This window comes from Impatiens glandulifera, chromosome 4 (genome assembly GCF_907164915.1).
Source record: "Impatiens glandulifera chromosome 4, dImpGla2.1, whole genome shotgun sequence".
Lineage (NCBI taxonomy): Eukaryota > Viridiplantae > Streptophyta > Magnoliopsida > Ericales > Balsaminaceae > Impatiens > Impatiens glandulifera.
Genome location: NC_061865.1, coordinates 43,886,094 through 43,907,434, shown reverse-complemented (window position 1 = coordinate 43,907,434; position 21,341 = coordinate 43,886,094). Strand labels below are relative to the sequence as shown.

The 21,341-nt window shown below is 31.3% G+C and overlaps 1 protein-coding gene across 1 annotated transcript; it reads left to right on the top strand.

Annotated features, from left to right (window-relative positions):
* Nucleotides 1–3,786: 3,786 nt before the first annotated feature.
* On the top strand, nucleotides 3,787–14,267 carry LOC124937085 (ATP-dependent zinc metalloprotease FTSH 11, chloroplastic/mitochondrial). Its single transcript, XM_047477597.1, has 17 exons — nucleotides 3,787–4,564; nucleotides 5,735–5,888; nucleotides 6,364–6,456; nucleotides 6,564–6,652; nucleotides 7,226–7,349; nucleotides 8,401–8,520; nucleotides 8,837–8,887; nucleotides 9,327–9,388; nucleotides 9,549–9,606; nucleotides 10,346–10,471; nucleotides 10,599–10,679; nucleotides 10,777–10,906; nucleotides 11,303–11,451; nucleotides 11,957–12,238; nucleotides 12,327–12,416; nucleotides 12,495–12,548; nucleotides 13,827–14,267. The coding sequence occupies exons 1-17, from the start codon at nucleotides 3,948–3,950 to the stop codon at nucleotides 13,983–13,985; spliced, it is 2,439 nt and encodes an 812-aa protein (XP_047333553.1). The 5' UTR covers nucleotides 3,787–3,947; the 3' UTR covers nucleotides 13,986–14,267.
* The last annotated feature ends 7,074 nt before the right edge of the window (nucleotides 14,268–21,341 follow it).

The window sequence follows — 21,341 nt, the reverse complement described above, 5'->3', positions numbered from 1 at the left end:
CCCATGCTAACCTAGGACCGATGGGTTTATACATCCAGACTAGTAAGATCAACCAAGGGCCGAGAGTCCTTAGCACCCAAACCGAGGGATTTCGGTACTTAGACCGAGGGATTTCAGTACTCAGACTGAGACCTCCTCGACCCGGACCGAGGGTTTATTGACCTCGACCGATAAAAACAAACCCAAGGCTTAAGACTCCGGTCCTAAGGCCTGTTTGGTTCCAATTTTCAAAATCCAAAATTATTTTTGTAATTTTGGAACCACAAACCATTTTTTAAAAATCCCAAAAAATTAGAAAAATGATTTCAAAATATTTTTGGGATGTTTTCACACCAAAATATTTCGATAAGAGGCTCGTTTGGTGTTTATTTTTAAACCCTAAAATCCTTAAAAATGACTGATGTTTTTAAGTATAATCCTCCATAGTTATCATCAGCAACGGGTACCAACATTTTAAATATTATTGTTTATATTTTAAATGACGCTAAAACCTATAAACATGACTAGGACCGAAAGAATAATCGGTTAAAACTAAAACGTTATACGACCGATTTTCAAAATCCAACTTTATAAGTTTGACCGTTTTTAAAACGGGTACGGAAGATGAAGCGTGAAAACCTTTCCCGAGTATCACCAAACTACGAACTAAAAGAAAAATCTGGTCAATACATTTGTATACGTATGCCAACTTCTATTGATTTTCAAAAAACTCAATTGGCGACTCTGTTTTTAAATAAATAATCTTTTAAATTAATTATGTTTAATTAATTTAAACTAAATGATTTTTGAGAAATCAAATTGTAATTTGATTATCATAAACCCCAAATTATTTAAAATTGAACATCAAAATTAATTATTTTTAATTATTTTTAAAAGATTTCAAGAATCAATGAAATATTTTAAAAATAATGTTTTATTTTAAAAGAAAATTTCAAACATGCAAACTGAGGTTAAAATTCTTGAACCTCAAGCTTTTCACGGAACCTACATAAGGGTTTTTATAGGGGTTACACATGCCCTTATATTAAATGGTTTAAGCCTCAAACGAAATCCCAAACCTATAGTTTGGTGTTCTTAAGGACCAAGAAATCTAGAACAAGTTTAACCTCAATCGAGGGGGTCCGACCAAGGAACTTTAGCATCCCAACCGAGGACTCTATCACCTTGACCGAGAATCTTCAAACCTGACGGAGAATTTACGAACCTCGATTGAGGGGGTCCAACCGAGAACTTTAGCACCCCGACCGAGAATCTTCGAACCTCAACTAAGGGGGTCCAACCCAAGACTTTAGCACCCCGACCAAGAATTTACGAACCTCGACCGAGGGGTCTAACCGAGGATTCCCGCACCCGACCGTGGATTCCCACATCTGACCGAGGAACTTCAGCACCTCGACCGTGGATTCCCGCATCCGACCGAGGAACTTCAACACCTCGACCGTGGATTCCCGCATCCGACCGAGGAACTTCAACACCTCGACCGTGGATTCCCGCATCCGACCAAGGAACTTCAGCACCTTGACCGAGGACTCTAGCACCCCGACCGAGAGTCCTCGCCCCTCGACAAAGGGGTTCCAACCTAAAACCGAGGGTTTTAGCCCCAAATTAATGGAATTCGCACATAAGACCGATAACATCGGTCCTAAGGTCTGTTTAGTTTCATTTTTTTAATTTTCAATGTTTTTTATAATTTTGGAAACCCAAACAATTTTCTAAAAATTTGGAAAAATTAAAAAATGATTTCAATATATTTTTGAAATATTTTCACAAAACATATTTTGATATGGCTCGTTTGTGATTTATTTTTAAACTCTAATGTCTTTAAAAACTAATATTCTTCAAGTACATTCATCCTCAATCATCATCAATTATATGTACCAACACGACTGAGAATTTACGAACCTCGACCGAGGGGTCTAATCGAGAATTCCCGCACCCGACCGTGTATTCCCACATCCGACCGAGGAACTTTAGCACCTCGATCGAGGACTCTAGCACCCTGACCAAGAATCCTCGCACCTCGACAAAGGGGTTCCAACCCAGAACTAGCACCCCGACCGAGAATTTACGAACCTGGACCGAGGGGTCTAACCGAGGATTCCCGCACCCGACCGTGGATTCTCGCATTCGACTGAGGAACTTTAGCACCTCGACCGAGGACTCTAGCACCCCGACCGAGAATCCTCGCATCTCGACAAAGGGGTTCCAACCCAAAACCAAGAGTTTTAGCCCAAACTAATAGAATTCGCACCTAGGACCGATAACATCGGTTCTAAGGCCTGTTTGGTTTCATTTTTTTAATTTTCAATTTTTTTTTATAATTTTGAAAACCCAAACAATTTTCTAAAAATCTTGAAAAATTAAAAAATGATTTCAAAGTAGTTTTGAAATATTTTCACAAAACATATTTTGATATAGCTAGTTTGTGATTTATTTTTAAACTCTAATGTCTTTAAAAACTAATATTCTTCAAGTACATTCCTCCTCAATCATCATTAATTATATGTATCAACATTTAAATATTGTTGTTACAACTTTTTAAATACATGAAAACATGTGCATGTTTAGAACCGGAAGAATAATTGGTTAAACAAAACGTTATACAACTAATTTTCAAAAACCGAGATTTTATAAAGTAGACACCGTTTTTAACGGGTATAGAGGATATAACGCGAAAGCCCTTTTTCGAGTATATCACTAAATTACGAACAAAAAAAAACTCTAGTTAAAAATATGTTTGTATACATAATTTTTTTTTTATTAATTTTAAATTGAAAATCAATTAACATTCTTTATCAAATGAATAATCATTTAAATTAATTATTTTTAATTCATTTAAATATAAATTTCTAAAAATCAAATTTTAATTTGATTATTTTAAATATAAAAATTTATTTAAAATTTGATGATAAATTAATATTTGTTATAATTAATTTTAAAATGTCAAGATACATTTATGAATCTTTTTAAAATAATGTTAAAATTTTAAAAACCTCAACTTTTCCAAGACAAGAGTTTTTTATTACACCGTTAAATATATATATATATATATATATATATATATATATATATATTATATATATATATCACATATTGAAGTTATAAAATATATTTAGTTTATAAATTATTTAATCTTGTTTGGAAACATTCAAATGTTTGAACCATTTAAAATTATATATTTTTAATTTTATTGATTTAAATAAAATAATATTTTAAAATATATCTTAATTATATATATTATTAATTTTAATTAATAGATTATTAAAAATTAAGAATAAAGAATAAGTTTAGAAGTTATTTGACTTAGGATTATTTGAAAAAATAATTATAGATAAATGTTTTTAAATATTATAAAAATTAAAGTAATATTTTTTAATTGATAAAATAAATTATGAAATTTGAATTTAAACCTTATAAGTTTAGTTTTCATTTAGTTTTTAATATTTTTAATTTATTGCTTGTTATTTGGGATTATTTTTTAATTTGATGGAGTTAATCTATCTTCACAAATCACAACTCATACTTACTTTAAAATGTTTTTAATAAGCATTTATGAGAAAATTTTATTATTAAAATATATATTTTATGTTTCTAAAACATTTTTATTAAATTATTATTATTCTAATTATTAAAAACACTATAAAAATTCTAAAAAAAACACAAGATGAAATAAGCTCTTAAAATTAGGATGATGAAATAAGGGTTAAGAAAAAATCTACTTAAAAAATCGGCGGATATATGGTTAAGCATTGAGCGATATATATGGTTAACAGAGAATGGAACTACTCTAGAAATTGAGTTATAGAAGAAGAGCGCCAAATTCCAATGGAGATAAGGCAATCCCCCTTTGACCCAATCGTGTGGTTCTTATACTGAAAGCTTCTGAGATAGAGAGAGAGAGAGAAGGAGGGGATCTACAGCAAAGAATCTTCCGTAAACCCTAAGCCATGGCTGCCCTTCAAGTTTCTTTGCTCTGCAAGTCTTCCTCTTCTCAACTTTTCCCTCCACGTCTCTTCTGGGTTTCTTCATCCGTTGCCTGCCGTCCTCATTCACTTTCATTTAATTTTCCGCCTTATCTATCTTCCCAAAAGCTCCGATTCTCCCGCTCAAGATTTGTTTTTTCTTGTACATTGAATTCCAGTAATGTACATTTCGGCACTGAACCCACTTCATCTTCTAATGGTTCTTCGATGGAAGCGGAAGAATCACAAGTCTTGGATATTCGGAGTGAATTGGCAGAAGATAATTTGGGGGGTGAATCTGAACTATCATTATCGGAGGCTGAAGGATTGGGGAGTGTTTCTGAGATTGAGAGAGATACTAGACCGGCAAATTTATCAGAAAATGTGAACTCATTTAGCAAACTGCCTGTATTGGTTTTCTTTATTGGTTTGTTGGCGACTGCAAGGAAAAGATTAGAGCAAATATGGCTGTCGGATTGGTTTAGCTGGTGGCCATTTTGGCGGCAGGAAAAGCGGCTGGAGAAGTTGATTATCGATGCTGATGCATATCCAAATGATGCTATAAAGCAGAGCGCTTTATTGTCTGAGCTCAATAAACAGAGGTTTGTTTGGTCAATCTGCTAATATCTTGATTATCAAAGTATTCAAATTTAACCCGAAATTCATTTTACCATAGCCACAAGAGAATTGTGCTGTTGTATCATCTTCTCTTTATTATCTATGTGCTACTTCATATAATGTTGATTCAATATGAGATAATTCAGATGGGTATGCAGGAAAATCTGCCTTTTTGGTGGACCGATAGTTTAATTTAATGAGTACTTGGCTCATTAGAGGCTAGTATAAATCTAGATTTTAGTATATCTGAACAGTGGCAACCTAATGTAAATTACAAATTCTACATGGATTGATGGTTGACAATGAACAGCAACATTCACTACAAGTGCTACGATTTCAAATTGGCATAGATAGTGATTGTATTATTATGGCTTTGTTTGATGCAGCTTATTCATCCCAACTTATTGCTGATTTGGTCCAGCTTATTTGCTCCAATGCTTTTGCAGAGCAATATAGTTTATTCTCTAATGGGTGTGTTTGATATGCTCATTTGCTCCATGTTATATAAAGGGAGAGATAATTGTGTGGTCCCACTACCATGATTGAGAGAGGTTAATTTTTTCGCAGGATGTTTGGTTAGGCTTATTAGCAACAGAGATTTCGGCCCAGCTATTCACAGCTTTTAAGAGAAATCAAACTTGGCCTATAAGTCACCTTCACGATTTTTAATATAAGATGCTAGTATGACCCCACAGCCATGACATCCACTTCAACTTATGAGAATCTAACCCATGAGGGACGTGACCTTATGTTTCTTAAGAACTACTTTTGTCACTTGAGCTACTTTCACGACAACTCTATTAATACAATCTTTAACATTTAAATAAAAAAAATATAAAGTAAATCACACGGAGTAATTTTTAATATGTTTCAATGATAAATTGTAGAAAACCCATGCTGAAAGTTGAAGAATAACTCAGCTATGTACTAAATAATCTACTCATGAATTGATTGCTTGGTTTTATGGGACAATGTGGTGTGATGTAATGAGAACCAACCGTAATGTCACTCTGTCTAGTTGCATTGGGATGTAGAAAGCCATCATCTTTGCTATAATTCTTTTGTGCAAAACAAATTTGAGACACGCATGATTTAGAAAGAGAAAAACTGTGTAATAAGTAACTCTAATCATTTTTTCCCTTCATTCCTTTTAGTCCAGAGGCAGTCATCAAGCGCTTTGAGCAAAGAGATCATGCTGTTGACAGCAAAGGGGTGGCAGAATATATTCGAGCACTTGTGGCAACAAATGCCATAGCTGAATACCTTCCAGATGAGCAACTTGGAAAACCTTCTAGTCTTCCAGCATTGGTAATTCAAAGCCTCTATTTTGGTCGTTCTCATTCCCTGTATAGATTTATTGACTAAATAAACTTTGAATGTTTAAAGAATACATTAGGTCTATGGGGCATTGCCTATGTCAATATGGTGTTGTCCTTGGCCTGTTAATATATATATATATATATATATTTTTTTTCTCTTTCTTTCTAGAAAGCAACTTATTGTTCTATTACTCCAAATATGCAAAAACAGTAAACTAAATAAAAGTTTGACTCTGTCCTTTTACGAAAACAAATGAATGATAATTCCTCCTTCAGTAAAGCCTTGTGACAAAGTATTCTTAGATGTTAGTTGCTTTTCTATTTTTTTCATCTTCCTTTCCCTTCCTCAACTGGATTATCTTTTCCTTATGGTTGGGAAAACTGGTGGGGAGCACATTGCAATTTTTTGGCTTTGGTTTTGTCAATGGTATTTTTGATTTTAATGTCCATAATTATTGTTATAGTTGCAAGAGCTGAAGCAGCGTGCATCAGGGAACATGGATGAGCCATTTATGAACCCCGGTGTATCTGACAAGCAGCCGTTGCATGTGGTGATGGTAAATGATACAATACTTCCTGATTTTGTTGGGTATAAGGAACTATATCCTAAACTATTGTTCAATGACATGTCCATGCTTTATAATCTTGCCAATGCTGTTACCAGGTTGACCCTAAAATCTCAAACAGATCCTCACGCTTTGCTCAAGAACTCATCTCAACCATCTTGTTCACTGTTGCTGTTGGTTTAGTTTGGTATGCGATACATATCTCCTCGGTTGTCTTAGTTGATGATTTCTGTCACTTTTTAAGGAAATGTTTTGGATGTCTATTATAATGGATCATCGTATTAGAGGTTGTTTGTCTTGGGGAGTAGTGAATTTTAATTTATAATTAGAATTTATTTGAAGATTAAAATTATTTTACATAGGAACTAAGATTAAAAGGAAAATATAAATCAAATTAGAGAACAACATAATATCAAATTCTTAAAAGTGATTTTTAGTAGAAGTGGATTATGGGGAGAATCCACTTCTCCCCAAACAAGGCCTAAGTTTCTTGCCATTTATCTTTCTTTCCATAGGTAAATTTTCAACCTTTGATCTCTCATTTGAGAGTACGATTTCCTAATACTATATTAAGGTTTGGATTTGATTTTCTATCATTTATCTTAACACTAGAGGGTGTTATGGATAACCAGAAGCTGTATTAAAGATGAAACAGATAGATGATGCTTAAGTTACACCATATTGCAAAGACTATCTCTGCTAGTTTTTAAATGCATATGGCTTCAGCCTGTTTCTTCCTAAATATTTCTATTGCCTCCAGGGTAATGGGTGCTGCTGCAATCCAGAAGTATATTGGTAGCTTGGGGGGAATAGGGGCATCAGGTGTTGGATCAAGTTCATCTTACACTCCTAAAGAGTTGAATAAGGAGATCATGCCCGAAAAAGTAAGTACAAAAATGTTTTTAGATACTACTGCTCATTAGGATCCTGATACAATACTAATTAGAACAAGAGCAAAACTTAGATCGATCAACCAATTAATACCTTAACTAGGCCGTGAAATATGTCGTAGAAGAACTAGAGTATGAGATGAGGAAGGATAAGAACGACAACAGTAGATGATCCTACAATTGCAGATGAGATAGGGTTAGAATTGTGTAGGTGAGGATAGATTGAATTGTAAGAGGTGAGATAGAGAGAGAACCTTCAATAGATTCAAGTTAATTCTCAAATGATGGCATAATCCCATCCTTCTTTTGTTATTCTTTATATATCCTCCAAACCACCTTATTAATTTTCCCACCAATAGTTACACTTGCCCCACTAATTAACCGCCATCTTATTCTAGGTTTAGTAACCCTAACCCTAGTTATTCTCTTGTAACAGATCCTTATTGAGTCATTGAAGCATCTGAATATAGTCTGAGTATGTTTTAGTGGATGTGGAAGTATAGGTGTCATTTTCTATCTTCCCTAGGGTTTCTGCAGCAAATGAATGAAGATCAGAAGAAGTTTGGAGCTAATTGAAGCTTTGGAACTGAATATAAAAACTCTAACTTTGGAACTTGAATTATTGAAACAATTGGAATCAACAAGAGGCGTGATTGTGAACCCGAAAGATGTTGTACTTATCTAAGAAGCACTCATTCATATTAATTTTAAAACAATCAAGACATGTGGGATTGGATTGTCTTTTCAGGTGACTAAGTAATTATCCATATAAAGTAATCAGGATCCCATATATCTTTCAAGCTCCATGTAGAACTAGTACATCTAAAACTCAAATTCTAGATCCTTGTGCTCCACAATATTGTATCAGTTGACTTGCTTTACTGAGATATGGGCTACACAATATTTCTGGTTCTTCTACTTATCAAGTTTCATGTGCTTCATCAGTTGATTTACTATAGGTCATTATTAGAGACTTTGTATTCGAGTTACCAATTGTTGCGACCATTTATTTTAGTATTTGATAATATAACTTGTTCTACTGCAGAATGTTAAAACATTTAAGGATGTAAAGGGATGTGATGATGCCAAACAGGAGCTTGAGGAAGTCGTGGAGTACCTCAGAAACCCTTCAAAATTCACCAGACTTGGTGGGAAATTGCCTAAGGTCTATTGAGAAATTATTGTTACATAATAATAAATTAATAATCATGATAGTAATCATTTAATATATGCTTGGATTTGATGGTCCTCCATGCATTGTACTGTTTTAAATTGTTGTCATCTAGTTTGCCTGTATCATTCATTGTATATCAACATGCTTCTTGAATCACATAAGTGAAGAACAAGACATGAATGCTCAGTAGTGAGATGCAAGAATCAATTTTCATGCTTTCCACCATGTATACAATGTTCCTCTATTCACATTACCACACAGTGAACTTGTTTATTTGGATTCGCTCAAACCAAGTACAAATTTGCAGGGTATTCTTTTAACTGGACCACCTGGAACTGGGAAAACTCTTCTGGCTAAGGTAAAATTTCATATATCCCTTAAAATCATATATATTATGGGAATGTAAATCTGCATTGCATGTAACTAAATTTTTACTCATTGATTGTTACATCCAAGGATTAAGTTTCTCTTGTGTGTCCAGTTTAATGTTATTATAATAATTTTATTAGTAGACCTATTGATTTTGTAATGCGTAAAACAGAAACTGTTCATTTGAGTTTTGTAAGTTTCCGAGTGGGATATTTTGGGAGCAGACTTACAGTCTGATTTTTTCCATATGACTCAATAATCATAGTACAACAATATTTACAAAGTAAATAAAGAATAAGGTAGAACATGGGTGGTTTCCCTATACACATAACTGAATTCTACTAACTACACCACTACACATTTTATTTACATTTTCTACAAGTTTTGATCCAATTCTGAGCCTTACTGTTGTTTCTGGAACTGTGAAGGCCATTGCAGGAGAAGCTGCAGTGCCTTTTTTCTATAGAGCAGGATCTGAATTTGAGGAGATGTAAGTACCTTTTTGTAGTTGACAAATGAAAGATTTTTCCTCTCTAAAACCTTTGGTTAGAAAACTCAGATGGATTTTTTTTTGCAAGTATTGGTTCAAGTTGTTAACTCATGGGTCTTATTAACTCTAGAAACTTATCTTTTGGAGTTTTGTTTTCCAGGTTTGTGGGTGTTGGTGCCCGACGTGTGAGATCTTTGTTCCAAGCTGCCAAGAAAAAGGTTTGTTGTCTTGGAGTTGCTTTAAAATATCCATTCACTCAAATAATTTGATAGTAATGTGTACGAGTTAACAAGCCTCTTAACAAGCCTCTAGGAACCAGATCAGCTCCTTGGATGTTGATAGACTTTGGTCTCTTAATAAGCCAAATACTGCAATTTGATTTCTGCATCCTTCATCCTTTGCTTCTCGTGACCAAAATTTGTGTTAAATAAAAAATGAAATAAAGGAAAAAAGAACCCATGAACTTTGGCTAAGGGTGTATTTGATCAAACTGAAAATTGAATACTGAATTTTAAATGCATAATGACTTAAGTGTAAAAATAAATGTTCAATAAACCAAATGAAAATATATAAATTTTAAATACTTTGTATTTAATTTGATTTGATTGTGGAACCAATATCAGAAAAGTACTAAAATAATATCTTACCCTTATCAACAATGGAAAAGATTATGACACTAGTGTATTATGAGTAAAATTAGTACTGTATCTTGTAGGAGTTAAAGACAAAAGAGAAAGACAGTTAGTTTTTCTTAAGGGACAGTAAATTCATTCTAAATCCTTGTCAGAAGATAATGTTAAATTGACTAACTATTTGACATTGTAGGTTGTGCCTTAGTCCTGGATGCATTGTGTGGATATGAATAGTACATGTGAATAGTGTACTTTTGTACCATTTGTTATTGTTGCTAATTTTCTTCTAACTCCTTATCTAAATTTGTTTGTTCTACTCTAATAGGCACCTTGTATCATTTTCATTGATGAAATCGATGCAATTGGTTCCACAAGAAAGCAATGGGAAGGCCACACAAAGAAAACATTGCATCAGCTACTTGTTGAAATGGATGGATTTGAACAAAATGAGGTATTTTTTTATCTTCATTGTCTTTTTCAGTCCCCCGTGTATTTCTTTTTCTGTTTTTCATTGGAATGCTTTCTGATTTATTTATACTATGAATATAGTTCTTTCATACTTATCTTTGTGGTTTCAGGGCATTATTTTGATGGCTGCCACAAACCTGCCTGATATACTTGATCCAGCTTTGACTAGACCTGGTAGATTTGACAGACATGTAAGTTCCTGGATGTGGAATTTACTCGGCCAAATTTGTATGGATGAATAATTCCTAGGACTTGAGTAAAGAAAATCTAAAATGATCTTCTTTTTAGATTGTTGTTCCTAATCCAGATGCGCGGGGTCGCCAAGAAATTCTTGAGCTTTACTTGCAAGACAAACCATTAGCAGATGACATCGATGTGAAGTCAATTGCTCGTGGTACTCCAGGGTTCAATGGGGCTGGTAAGTTTTGAGATATTTAGTATTTTGATTCTTTACTTTCAACCCAACCTGCAATAATTTGCCTTTTCAATTAATGAAATCACTGTATTTTATCAATCACATTCATTAGCCTATTTTAGTTTTGCTTTCTAACAAATTAACATATTTTGAGCCTGTCCCACTAGCTAATTAACCTACTTTGATTTTGAGTAGTATTTCATTAGTTGGGAGGGGGGAATATGTTGGAGTTTGAGTGAGAACTAAAATTGAAAAAACGTTTCGAGGGACAAAATATCAAGGGGACAAGAAGTTTCATAATTTTGTTTTGGTACTAAGTTTTCTACTTCTTAACTTATTAGTTGCGAATTAATTGGGATATCTGTTTACACACTTTATCGTAACTGTACTTTTGAGCAGACTTAGCAAACTTGGTAAACATTGCTGCCATTAAGGCTGCTGTTGATGGAGCTGATAAGGTAAATGCTTCACAATTGGAGTTTGCCAAGGACAGGATAATAATGGGCACAGAGCGGAAAACTATGTTCATCTCGGATGAGTCAAAGAAGGTAATTGTATTTTATATGAAAAAATCTTGATTGGTTTCATAGTCACAATAAGCACCTTGCCTTTACTGGAGGTTGTTCTCACGTTTCCTTGTAACCTTGGTCTAGCAATGAAGCAATTCACAAGATGAGAACTTAGCGTCATACAATCATTACCTATATAATCAATGTCCAGTGAAAGGACAAAATGAGTGAACAAGTAGTAAAAACTGGAAGCCTTCCATACATAATTAATTGAACATAATTCTCATCTAGGTTTATCATCATAATTCTAAGCACACCAAAAAGATTTGTAGAAGCTACCTTCTCTAATCTTTAGTAGAGATGGGAATCTCACGCCTCAGGTTACCGCTTTCCCAAAGTTTCTTGGGGAACTATTCTTTGTTTTGATATTTTTTCCTTAAACATTAAAACTTTATTCAACATTAAAAAGTGACATACTAAATGTTTTGTCATTAACGGTTCTGCCTGCTGGTCATATGATGACATGATGTTTTTATTTTTTCAGCTCACTGCATATCATGAGAGTGGGCATGCAGTTGTTGCCTTCAATACTGATGGTGCACATCCAATTCATAAGGCGACAATCATGCCACGTGGAAATGCATTAGGAATGGTTACACAGCTCCCTTCTAGTGATGAAACATCAATTAGCAAGAAGCAGTTGTTGGCCCGACTTGATGTATGCATGGGAGGAAGAGTTGCTGAGGAGCTCATCTTTGGTCAAGACCATATCACAACTGGTGCAAGTAGTGACCTCAGCACAGCAACAGAGCTTGCTCAATACATGGTACGCCTTAACCCTTTCCTCAAAAGTAGCTGTCTATATCTGAGGTTAACTTCTTTTCGCACAAAATGATGACATTTTTGGGTACTAGGTAGCGTCTTGTGGGATGAGTGATGCAATTGGACCAGTTCACATTAAAGAGCGGCCTAGTTCAGAAATGCAATCACGCATTGATGCTGAAGTAATACTTAGGCTTCTTTAAATTAGAAAACTAACTAACTTGTGGATACTTAATCTTTCTTGATGTGATATGTTGTAGGTTGTAAAACTTCTAAGGGATGCATATGATCGCGTGAAAGCCTTACTAAAGAAGGTTCATCCTTATCTCTAATCTTTTTTCAATATACCATATTTAGCATTGTAGTCGAAATTTTGGCATCTGGGGAAGCTTCTTTACCCTCTTGCTTCAGTAGATATTATAAACATTTATTCAGTGTTTTATTATTTTATTAGTTTTAAACAATGAACCAGTCATTCGAGTTGTGATAGACAGGCGGATTTTTTTTTTTTTGGAAAAGACAGGCGGATTTTTAATTCATTAATAATATAAATGTTGAAAATCCTGAGCATCTGAGAGTAGAGTGATAATATTATTCAAATATTGACTTGTAAATTGTAATTTACATGATAAATGTGTGATATATAAAGGACATTGAGTACAATAAAAGTAAAGATATGACAACAAATAATGTGTCGAGTATAAACAAAATAACATGTTGAGTGCAAGTAAATTGCATCAATACCAAGGATGAGAGAGTTAATTCTATACCCCTCAAGTTGGGTAGTAGATATTAATAGTGCCCAACTTGTCACATAATTCTTCGAAATTTGACTTGGGAAGAGCTATTGTGAGTCATATTTTTGCGTGAGATAACGTAGATGGGTGAAGTAAATCCTTTATTGACATTTTCAGAAATGAAATGACAATCAATTGAAGTATTTGGTTCCATCATGATGAACCGATTTTTTTGCAATACTGATTGCGGCTTGGTTGTCACATATCATTTGAATATGTCCATCAAGAGACAATCCTAACTTTTCAAGGATGCGGCGTATCCAAATTCCTTCACAAATTCTGAGTGACAACATATTATTTCTTGCTTCTCCATGTGACAAGGTTGCTCCATACAAATAAATAATATTTGGAGGTGGATTTTATGTCAGTAATGTCCCCGGCACAATCGACATCAGGAACACACGGATGAACTTGTCGACTACTTGTGACAAGGAAAATTGAAAGTGAATTTTATTCGTATGGTACAAGATTTTTGTTGATATCTAGATGATGATCCACATTATAATTTTGGTTGCTTCACGTGGTATTCAAATTATTTCTACATTGTTATTAGTGTAATATTTTTTCATTGGTATAGAGTTTTTTTTCTGTCATTATAAGATTATGTTTTGGATCACAATACATATTATTTTTCTAGAGTTGTGTTTATTGGTAAACATAACAAATGTAGATTTTTTTTTCAGATTATGATCAATATGAGAAACGAATATTAGTTTATGAAACAAATATATTTTTATTCGGTATTCAAGTATGGCTGGTTCTAACCGAAACTGTGTTTGTTAATTTTGTTCCCAGCACGAGAAAGCACTACACGCATTAGCGAATGCGCTGCTGGAGTATGAAACGCTAAGTTCAGAAGATATAAAGAACATCCTTCTTCCCTACCAAGGCGGACAGATATCAGAGCAGCAACAACAACAGCTTGAGGAGGAAGGTGAGCTCACTTTAGCATAATATTAGAGGCTTTGTACAGCAGAAGTACACTCGCTAAACAATTATTCAAAAAAAAGGCAAGTAGAATATGGAAAGCCTTGCAATTTCCTCCATTGTTGTAACATTCTGTTGACTTGGCCATATTTTACTTTTTCTCATTTAATTAGGTTTTGTTTAGTTTAAATTTTCTGAGTGTCAGGTTTTTGTTTCAGTTAGCTTTGAAAGTAGTAGTAGTAATAAGGATTAATGAAGAAAATCTCTATTTATTTATTATATATATAAAAAAAAACAGCACAAAGTCAAGATGTGAACTCTTTTACTATTTCTGGATACTATAACTTTATGCTTTAACTTGTGAAGCCAGCTTACCCAACAAGATATATTTACTTAATTTTTTGGATTTTAACAGATCTTATTTTGGTTGGTGAAAAAAATGTCAGGGTGGGACTACAAATTATTTGACAAATGATTTATTGTTTGGATGTGATCTCAAATTTCTGTGAGAAACATTAGTTTATGTTTTTATTTTTATGGAGAATTTAGTTACTATTATATAGTTAAGGTTTTTATGCTGAAAGTGTGAAATCTAGCATATAATTGTATTGTGATGACTGCTAGTAGTATTCAAAAAGGTTATAACATGATTCACAATTCTCATGTTTCAAATGGGAAGGATCTAATTGGTATGGGATCCACAAATTGTTGAAACTATCATGATGAACAATGACTCAAGCAGATTATCATAGTTCACATTAGAAATATTGCAACTATAACTATAGTATTGCCATGGTTTATGGCAAAATAATGGAAGTTACAAGTGTTCTTTGGTATACTTTAAGAGAGTGGATTGATGGATGTATTCTTACAAGTTATTATAATTTTGAGTTTATTATTAAAATCTTACGATTTTAGAGTTAGTCAACGAGTCTGATTTGAAACAGAAATCGTCAAAATTATATGATTTAAGTCTAGCAAGCAACTCCACATCCACATGGTCCTTAAATATTAAGTCTAATATTTTCAGATGACTGTCCAATTTTGTTGAGTTGGGATAATAAGAAATAAGGGTTAATACATAATTTAAGTTTTTAACTTGTGGATGGATAATGACAAATTTATTGAAGTTCTTCGAGAAGCTGAAACACTAATATTCTCAGTACAAAAATATTCAATGAATTTAAGGAAGATAGTTTCATGAGTAAGAAGATTTTGGCTTGGATACAAAATACTAGTTTTATTTTATTATTATTATTGAAAATGCTGTTGAAGATTCATGAGAAATAGAATTGTGTAGTGATGTAGGAGAAACCTATTAGTTTTGCAATATAGTTACTATCAAAATCAACTATTTTATTTAATAAGTGAGACACTTAACGTTCACAAATAATAATTATTAAGTTAAATTAAGTAAATACACTATTTGCTAATAACAAACTCAAGCTAAAATTAAGGAAATATTAACTTGGTCTTTCGACTTAACAATCCTATCATCCACGTAGACTTGCACCTCTTTGTGGATTAATGTGGCCGCTCTTTGGTACGTCGTTCCTTCGGCCCGAAAGACATGACTTGAAGCAAATCTAAAATTAATTGAATTGGTATAATAATAATTTAATCTAAAATATTTTTACATTTAGTTAATTTTCTGAGAAATTCTACTTAGTTCAATTAAATTTATTATTTAATCTAAAATATTTTACATTTAGTTAATTTTCTGAGAAATCCTACTTAGTTCAATTAAATTTATTTAATAAGTACATAATTTAATCATAAATTCAGCGATAAAAAATTGTTTGTGGGCTTTATTCAATTTGATTTATTTAACAACTTCATAATAAATTATCATATAATATTCATCTCTTAATTTAGCTGGTAGATTAAGAAATGTGATTTTATATTATTCTAATTAATTATACCTCATATGTTATTATCACAATAAATATTTTAGTGTGATTTAGAAAATTAAATATACAAGTTAATCGATTAAAGATGTTGTAGTTACTCTCTAACGATCACACAACATTTACTAAAAATTTAAAATATTTGGATCATAAACAAATATTATTATTTTAATGTGTTGTGACCAAAAGATCAATATGAATATTAAATCGAAAAGTGGAAGCATGATTGAATCGAGCATATATCTCCAATCATTGCGTGTACCTTGATTGATCACCAATGAACCTTAACATTTCTCCTATGAATATCGTCTTTGACACAACTTTAGAGATTTTTCTAACATTTTTATCTTTTTTAACTCTCAATAGTGCAAATTCTTAATGAAAAATAACTCATGGACCTCTAATGATAACAAGTCTTATGAACTGCCTGGATAATATTTTATTTAATTCTATTAAAATGTCATTATAAATATTATTATAACCATACAATTTAATGTGTAAATTTAATTAAAATGAATTAAAATGCATTCAATATGTAATTCTAAAGGTTCCAATTGTAAACATTATTAAATAAAACAATTACATTTTAATGTGTAATTACATTTTATTTGTTATGAAATTAATATTACAAATACACGATTGAGTCTTGTCGTTTTTTATTCTTCATATCACTCAAGATTCGAGAGATATAAGTTAACTATGTATGCAAACTTTATTTGGATATTGTGTTTTTCTTAAAAATAAAAAATTATGTCACAAGTTGCAAACAATTTAATCACTTAGGTCCACAAGTCAACAACATTCATTCTTGTAAATACTAGGTTGGGCGCCTTTGAGCACAAGGGATTTGGATTCAATAGATATTTGTCTTCATGGTTCTTTTATTATTTGTACTGATTTTTTATTTATGATTATTCTTGAGATTATGGCGGATTATTTTCACAAAAATAAGAGATATACTTATGTTTTTAACAAATTAATATGAATTTTTTTCTTGAAATGTTTATTAATATTTTTTTTACTGTATTCACATTTATATCTCCTTCAAACATGTCTCAATTCTTATTTGTTAATCAAACTTCCAAGTAATGGGTATAAATGTTTTTTATTGTCGATTTTTTATTTTTATTTTTATTTTTATTTACGAGAGTTAAATTTAAAATAAATGAATATCTACACGTCGAAGAGGGTAAGGGAATGGGTATCTTATTATTCGATGGATAGAGTAATTGTTGTATCCATAATGAAATGTGATAAGAGTATATTTCATTGAGTCCTTATTAGTTTTGGGCTGGTGCTGTCTAAAATAAATGAGGTAATTGTTTCATTGCCCAAATATTGGGCACCAAAATTTAAAAAATAAATAAATTATAATGATATGTTCATGGGCTTATTTTAAAATGCCCATAAATATAATTGATAACCTATCAATGATAAACCCTAACTTAATTTGTATCAAAAAAATAAAATAAAAAACACTATCTTATTTGGAGAAAAGAATCCAAGATTCTCATTTATCAACAAAATCAAGGAAAAAGAAAAAAAATAAGAACAAACATTCTGGAAAAAGAAAAGAAACACTTTCCCCAAACCTCAAGCCCGTCGTCGATCCTCCAGCTTGCCGGAATCGGAGCAGAAAACTCGGTCGTCTCCTTCCCCGAGCTCTTGAGCCTTTTTTGCTCGTTCCAGTCTTGTTTCTCAGCAATGCGCCACTGCCCACTAGAGTTCTTCTTTCCGATTTCAATGAGATTTTGGTTCGATTTACTTGGATTATTTTTGGTTGTTGAGGACTTGTCTAGTGGAATGGTGGATTCACAATCTGTATATTGCATTATTGCATAGCGGAAATGCAACATTATGGTTAATCATAAAAAATCTGGATTTGATCAAGCCTTGGTTGAAGCCAAACATATTGCAAGTGAAATGGGAATTGAACATATTTTCCGAGAAAAATGCATCATTTGGAGAAAGAAAGAGACAATTTGATGATATCAACAGTGAAGAGGTAACTCAATCTCCTAAAGAATCTTTTCGAGTTAATTACTTCTTATTATAATTGATCAAGCTCTTTCTTCACTTCAAACTCGGTTTGAGCAATTTCAAAGTACGAAGAAACCTTTGGGTTGTTATTTAGTTTTGGAGAAGTTGAAGTCTATTGATCATGATGGTCTCTTGATCTCATGCATGTGTCAATCTTCAAAATTCTTTAACACATGATGGGCACTCCGATGTTGATGGATCAGATTTATTTTTAGAACTAAAGTTGTTAAGACATTCATTACCGGAGAAGAAAAAAGAGCGATTGATGTGCTGAATTATTTGAAAACAATGGATGGTTGTTCTCCAAATTCCTATATCGCATATCGAGTTTTACTGACTAATACCAGTTATTGTGCATCTGCGGAAATGAGTTTTTCCAAATTGAAGTTGATTAAAACTTATCTTCGATCAACTATGTCGCAAGAAGACTAAATGAGTTAGCTATATTATCTTATCGAGAAAAAAATTATTGAGAAAGTTGATTATTGCAAACTTGATCAATACTTTCGCTTCAAAAAAATGCGAGACGATAATATTCAAGTGATATGTACTAGTTCGGAACATGAATTTTATATTTTGTTTGAATCTTCTTTGTTTTTTAGTATTTACTTATGACATATTGTTTTGATGATATTTTATTTCTAAAATTCATGTTAAAAAATACTATTATATTTAAATCGATAAAAAAAATATAGTATGAATAGTAAGCTTTGAGGGCACCAAATTTTGTGTTCGCCTCAAACCTCGAAATCTCAGGTCCGACACTTGTTTTGAGTTATTTGAAATAACCCAATTCAAAAATATTTCCATTCTTCACTTTTTATATCACATTATATAATTTATTAACTAAAATATTAAAATATTTTATATTTTAAATTATTATTTATTATTTATTAATTTATCTTATATTAATATATTTTAAGTCTTTTTACTAGAATAATTATACGCCTCATGAAAATCATTATCGATTTGAAAGTATTTAAATAACCATTCTCAGAACAAGGCTCTAAGTTAAATAACTTTTCAGCAAAAATATTTGTAAAATATATTTTAAAACTTGTTGGGTGTTTTTTTTTTTATTTTTTGTGTGTGAAAATTAAATGTACAAGTTTATTTTGTGTTTCAATAAAATCCATACAAATTTGTTAAAAATAATTCTAAACCCTAAATTTGGTGAGAGTATGATAAAGCTTAGCCTATTTTATGCTCCTAAATGAATAATGGTGTGATGACATCTTTCACAAAATTGTGATTGTTTTTTGCTGGATTGGAATATGTTTAAAGATGGTTTTAATTATTTAATTCGGTTGATTTGTGGGTCAATGATTGTTATTGCAAGTAGGACTTTTTTTAATAAAAAAAAAAACATATGATAAAGGTTGTTCACACTAAAACTGAAAAATGTAGAAGTTATGTATAAATAAATATTCAATAGTTTCAACGTCCATTTTCCATTATAACCTAAAATTTCGCAATCATCCTCCCCAATAATAATAACTAGTAGAATCAATTCAGATAATATATTATAATTATTTATTATCTATGTTAAGATTATCACAATATTATTAAAAAAATAGTATGATAATATCATTACAATATTATTATAATTATTTGTTTATAGCGTGTTTGAAGTTTGCTTAAGAGTTTCTCATCCATTGAAATCTAACCTCACCCTATCATTCTATTAGATATATAGTCAAATATAGATATTGATTTTTGTATAAACTAAATTTAATTTGTTTAAATAATTTTTTTTTTATGTAGAGCCAAATTAACTCACAAGTTTTTAAAATGAATTTATTTAAAACTATTATTATTATTTGTTTAAATAAATTATATATAAAAAATAAATAGCGACATAGAAAATAAAATATAAAATATAAAAATAAAAATCCAATCAATGTCACGGATGACAGTCTGGATGGATTTGTTTATCATCTCCGTTTCGTTTTATTTCGTTTTATTTCGTACTTATTTTATTATCATCCTGTATAGTTTCGGTGAATTCCCGCGTTACACATTTTATAACATATTCTCTGAAACTAAATTTTTAGATGATAAAATTATATAATTATATATAATATATTAAAAATTTATATTATTATAAAAAAATTAAACTTAAAATTTTAATAAAATGAAAAATAAATTAATATATTTGTGATATTATATATTTAATTAAGTTTATTAGTGGTCGGTGGAAGAAGAATGAGACGGAGTTGGAGTCTAAGAGAGAACACAAATATCATTCCTGTTAATCACTTGTCATACCGAAAATAAAAACCGACCACAAATAGGACAATTCTGATCGAAATCGCGGGAACATTTTATAATTCACATGCTTATATAATTAAACCATTATTTATATTTTTATATATGGCAAAATCTATTTTATTATGTTAAAATACTAGTGAATTTCTTAGAAGAAAAAAAATCTTTCAGGCAGCTCTTATTCTCAATTATCATTTTTTAATATATTTTAACTAAATCATTTATCAAATAATGAATATGATAGATACCCTGGTTTCAAGGTTGGTCCTCTTTATTTAAATTATTATTATTTATTGCTAGCATATGTGGAGCCTTGACATTGAATAGAAAGATTTTTATTTTGACTTGATCGTCATTGAGCTTCATGAACTTTGAACCTTTTCAATAATATTGAGTACTTAAATTGTATACAGAAGAGAAATCAAGGCATAAGTATTAAAGTATAGTCATTCTAATAAATAATGTATTTTTATTCAAAGAGACATTTAACTAAAAAAAAAATAATCAACCAATTCACATGTTTTTCTTTCCCCATAAATGGAGGCGACTATTTGTTCGGGTACAGGTGAAGTTAGAAGTCAAAACAACCAAATAAGAGCTCATGTTGGGGTTATTTGAAAATTTTATTTTATACAAAAAAAAAAAAAAAAATTAGATTTTTAATTGGTTGATTTAATATAACATTATTTTGTACTTATTTATAAAAATAAAGTAATTAGTAATTACATTTTATTGATAATGTAACAAGATGATTGGAAAGAAATAAAATGTGAAACTTTTATTATAAAAAAATCCAACATTAAATGCTCTAAATGTAAAATTTATTCTTTCATATTTTTTTTTTACTTTTAAATTTCTTAGGGAGACACTTATAAATATGGGGATTTAGGTTGGATATGAAGTGTGCTCAAACTAGAGGTTTCAAATGAATGAAGTTGAGCGTGATCGGCTCACAAGTCGCTTTGTCAAAATTCGACTTGAGATGACTTTGACTAAGTTCGAGTCGAGCTCGGAGCTCATATAATACTTGTTCGATGACTTATCGAGCTTTTTTGAGTCTGATAATAAATAATATATATTTTATTTTAATATTAAAACATAAAATTGAAAATAAATATTTGTTTTTTCACAAATATTTGAAAATTTAATTTTAGTTCAAGTTTTCGAG

Excerpts from the sequence above, each read along its gene's own strand:
- LOC124937085 (XM_047477597.1), top strand. The coding sequence starts at position 3,948 with ATGGCTGCCCTTCAAGTTTCTTTGCTCTGCAAGTCTTCCTCTTCTCAA. Across the intron at positions 9,607-10,345 it reads TCCAAGCTGCCAAGAAAAAG|GCACCTTGTATCATTTTCAT; the intron begins GTTTGTTGTCTT and ends CTACTCTAATAG. Across the intron at positions 12,239-12,326 it reads CAGAGCTTGCTCAATACATG|GTAGCGTCTTGTGGGATGAG; the intron begins GTACGCCTTAAC and ends TTTGGGTACTAG.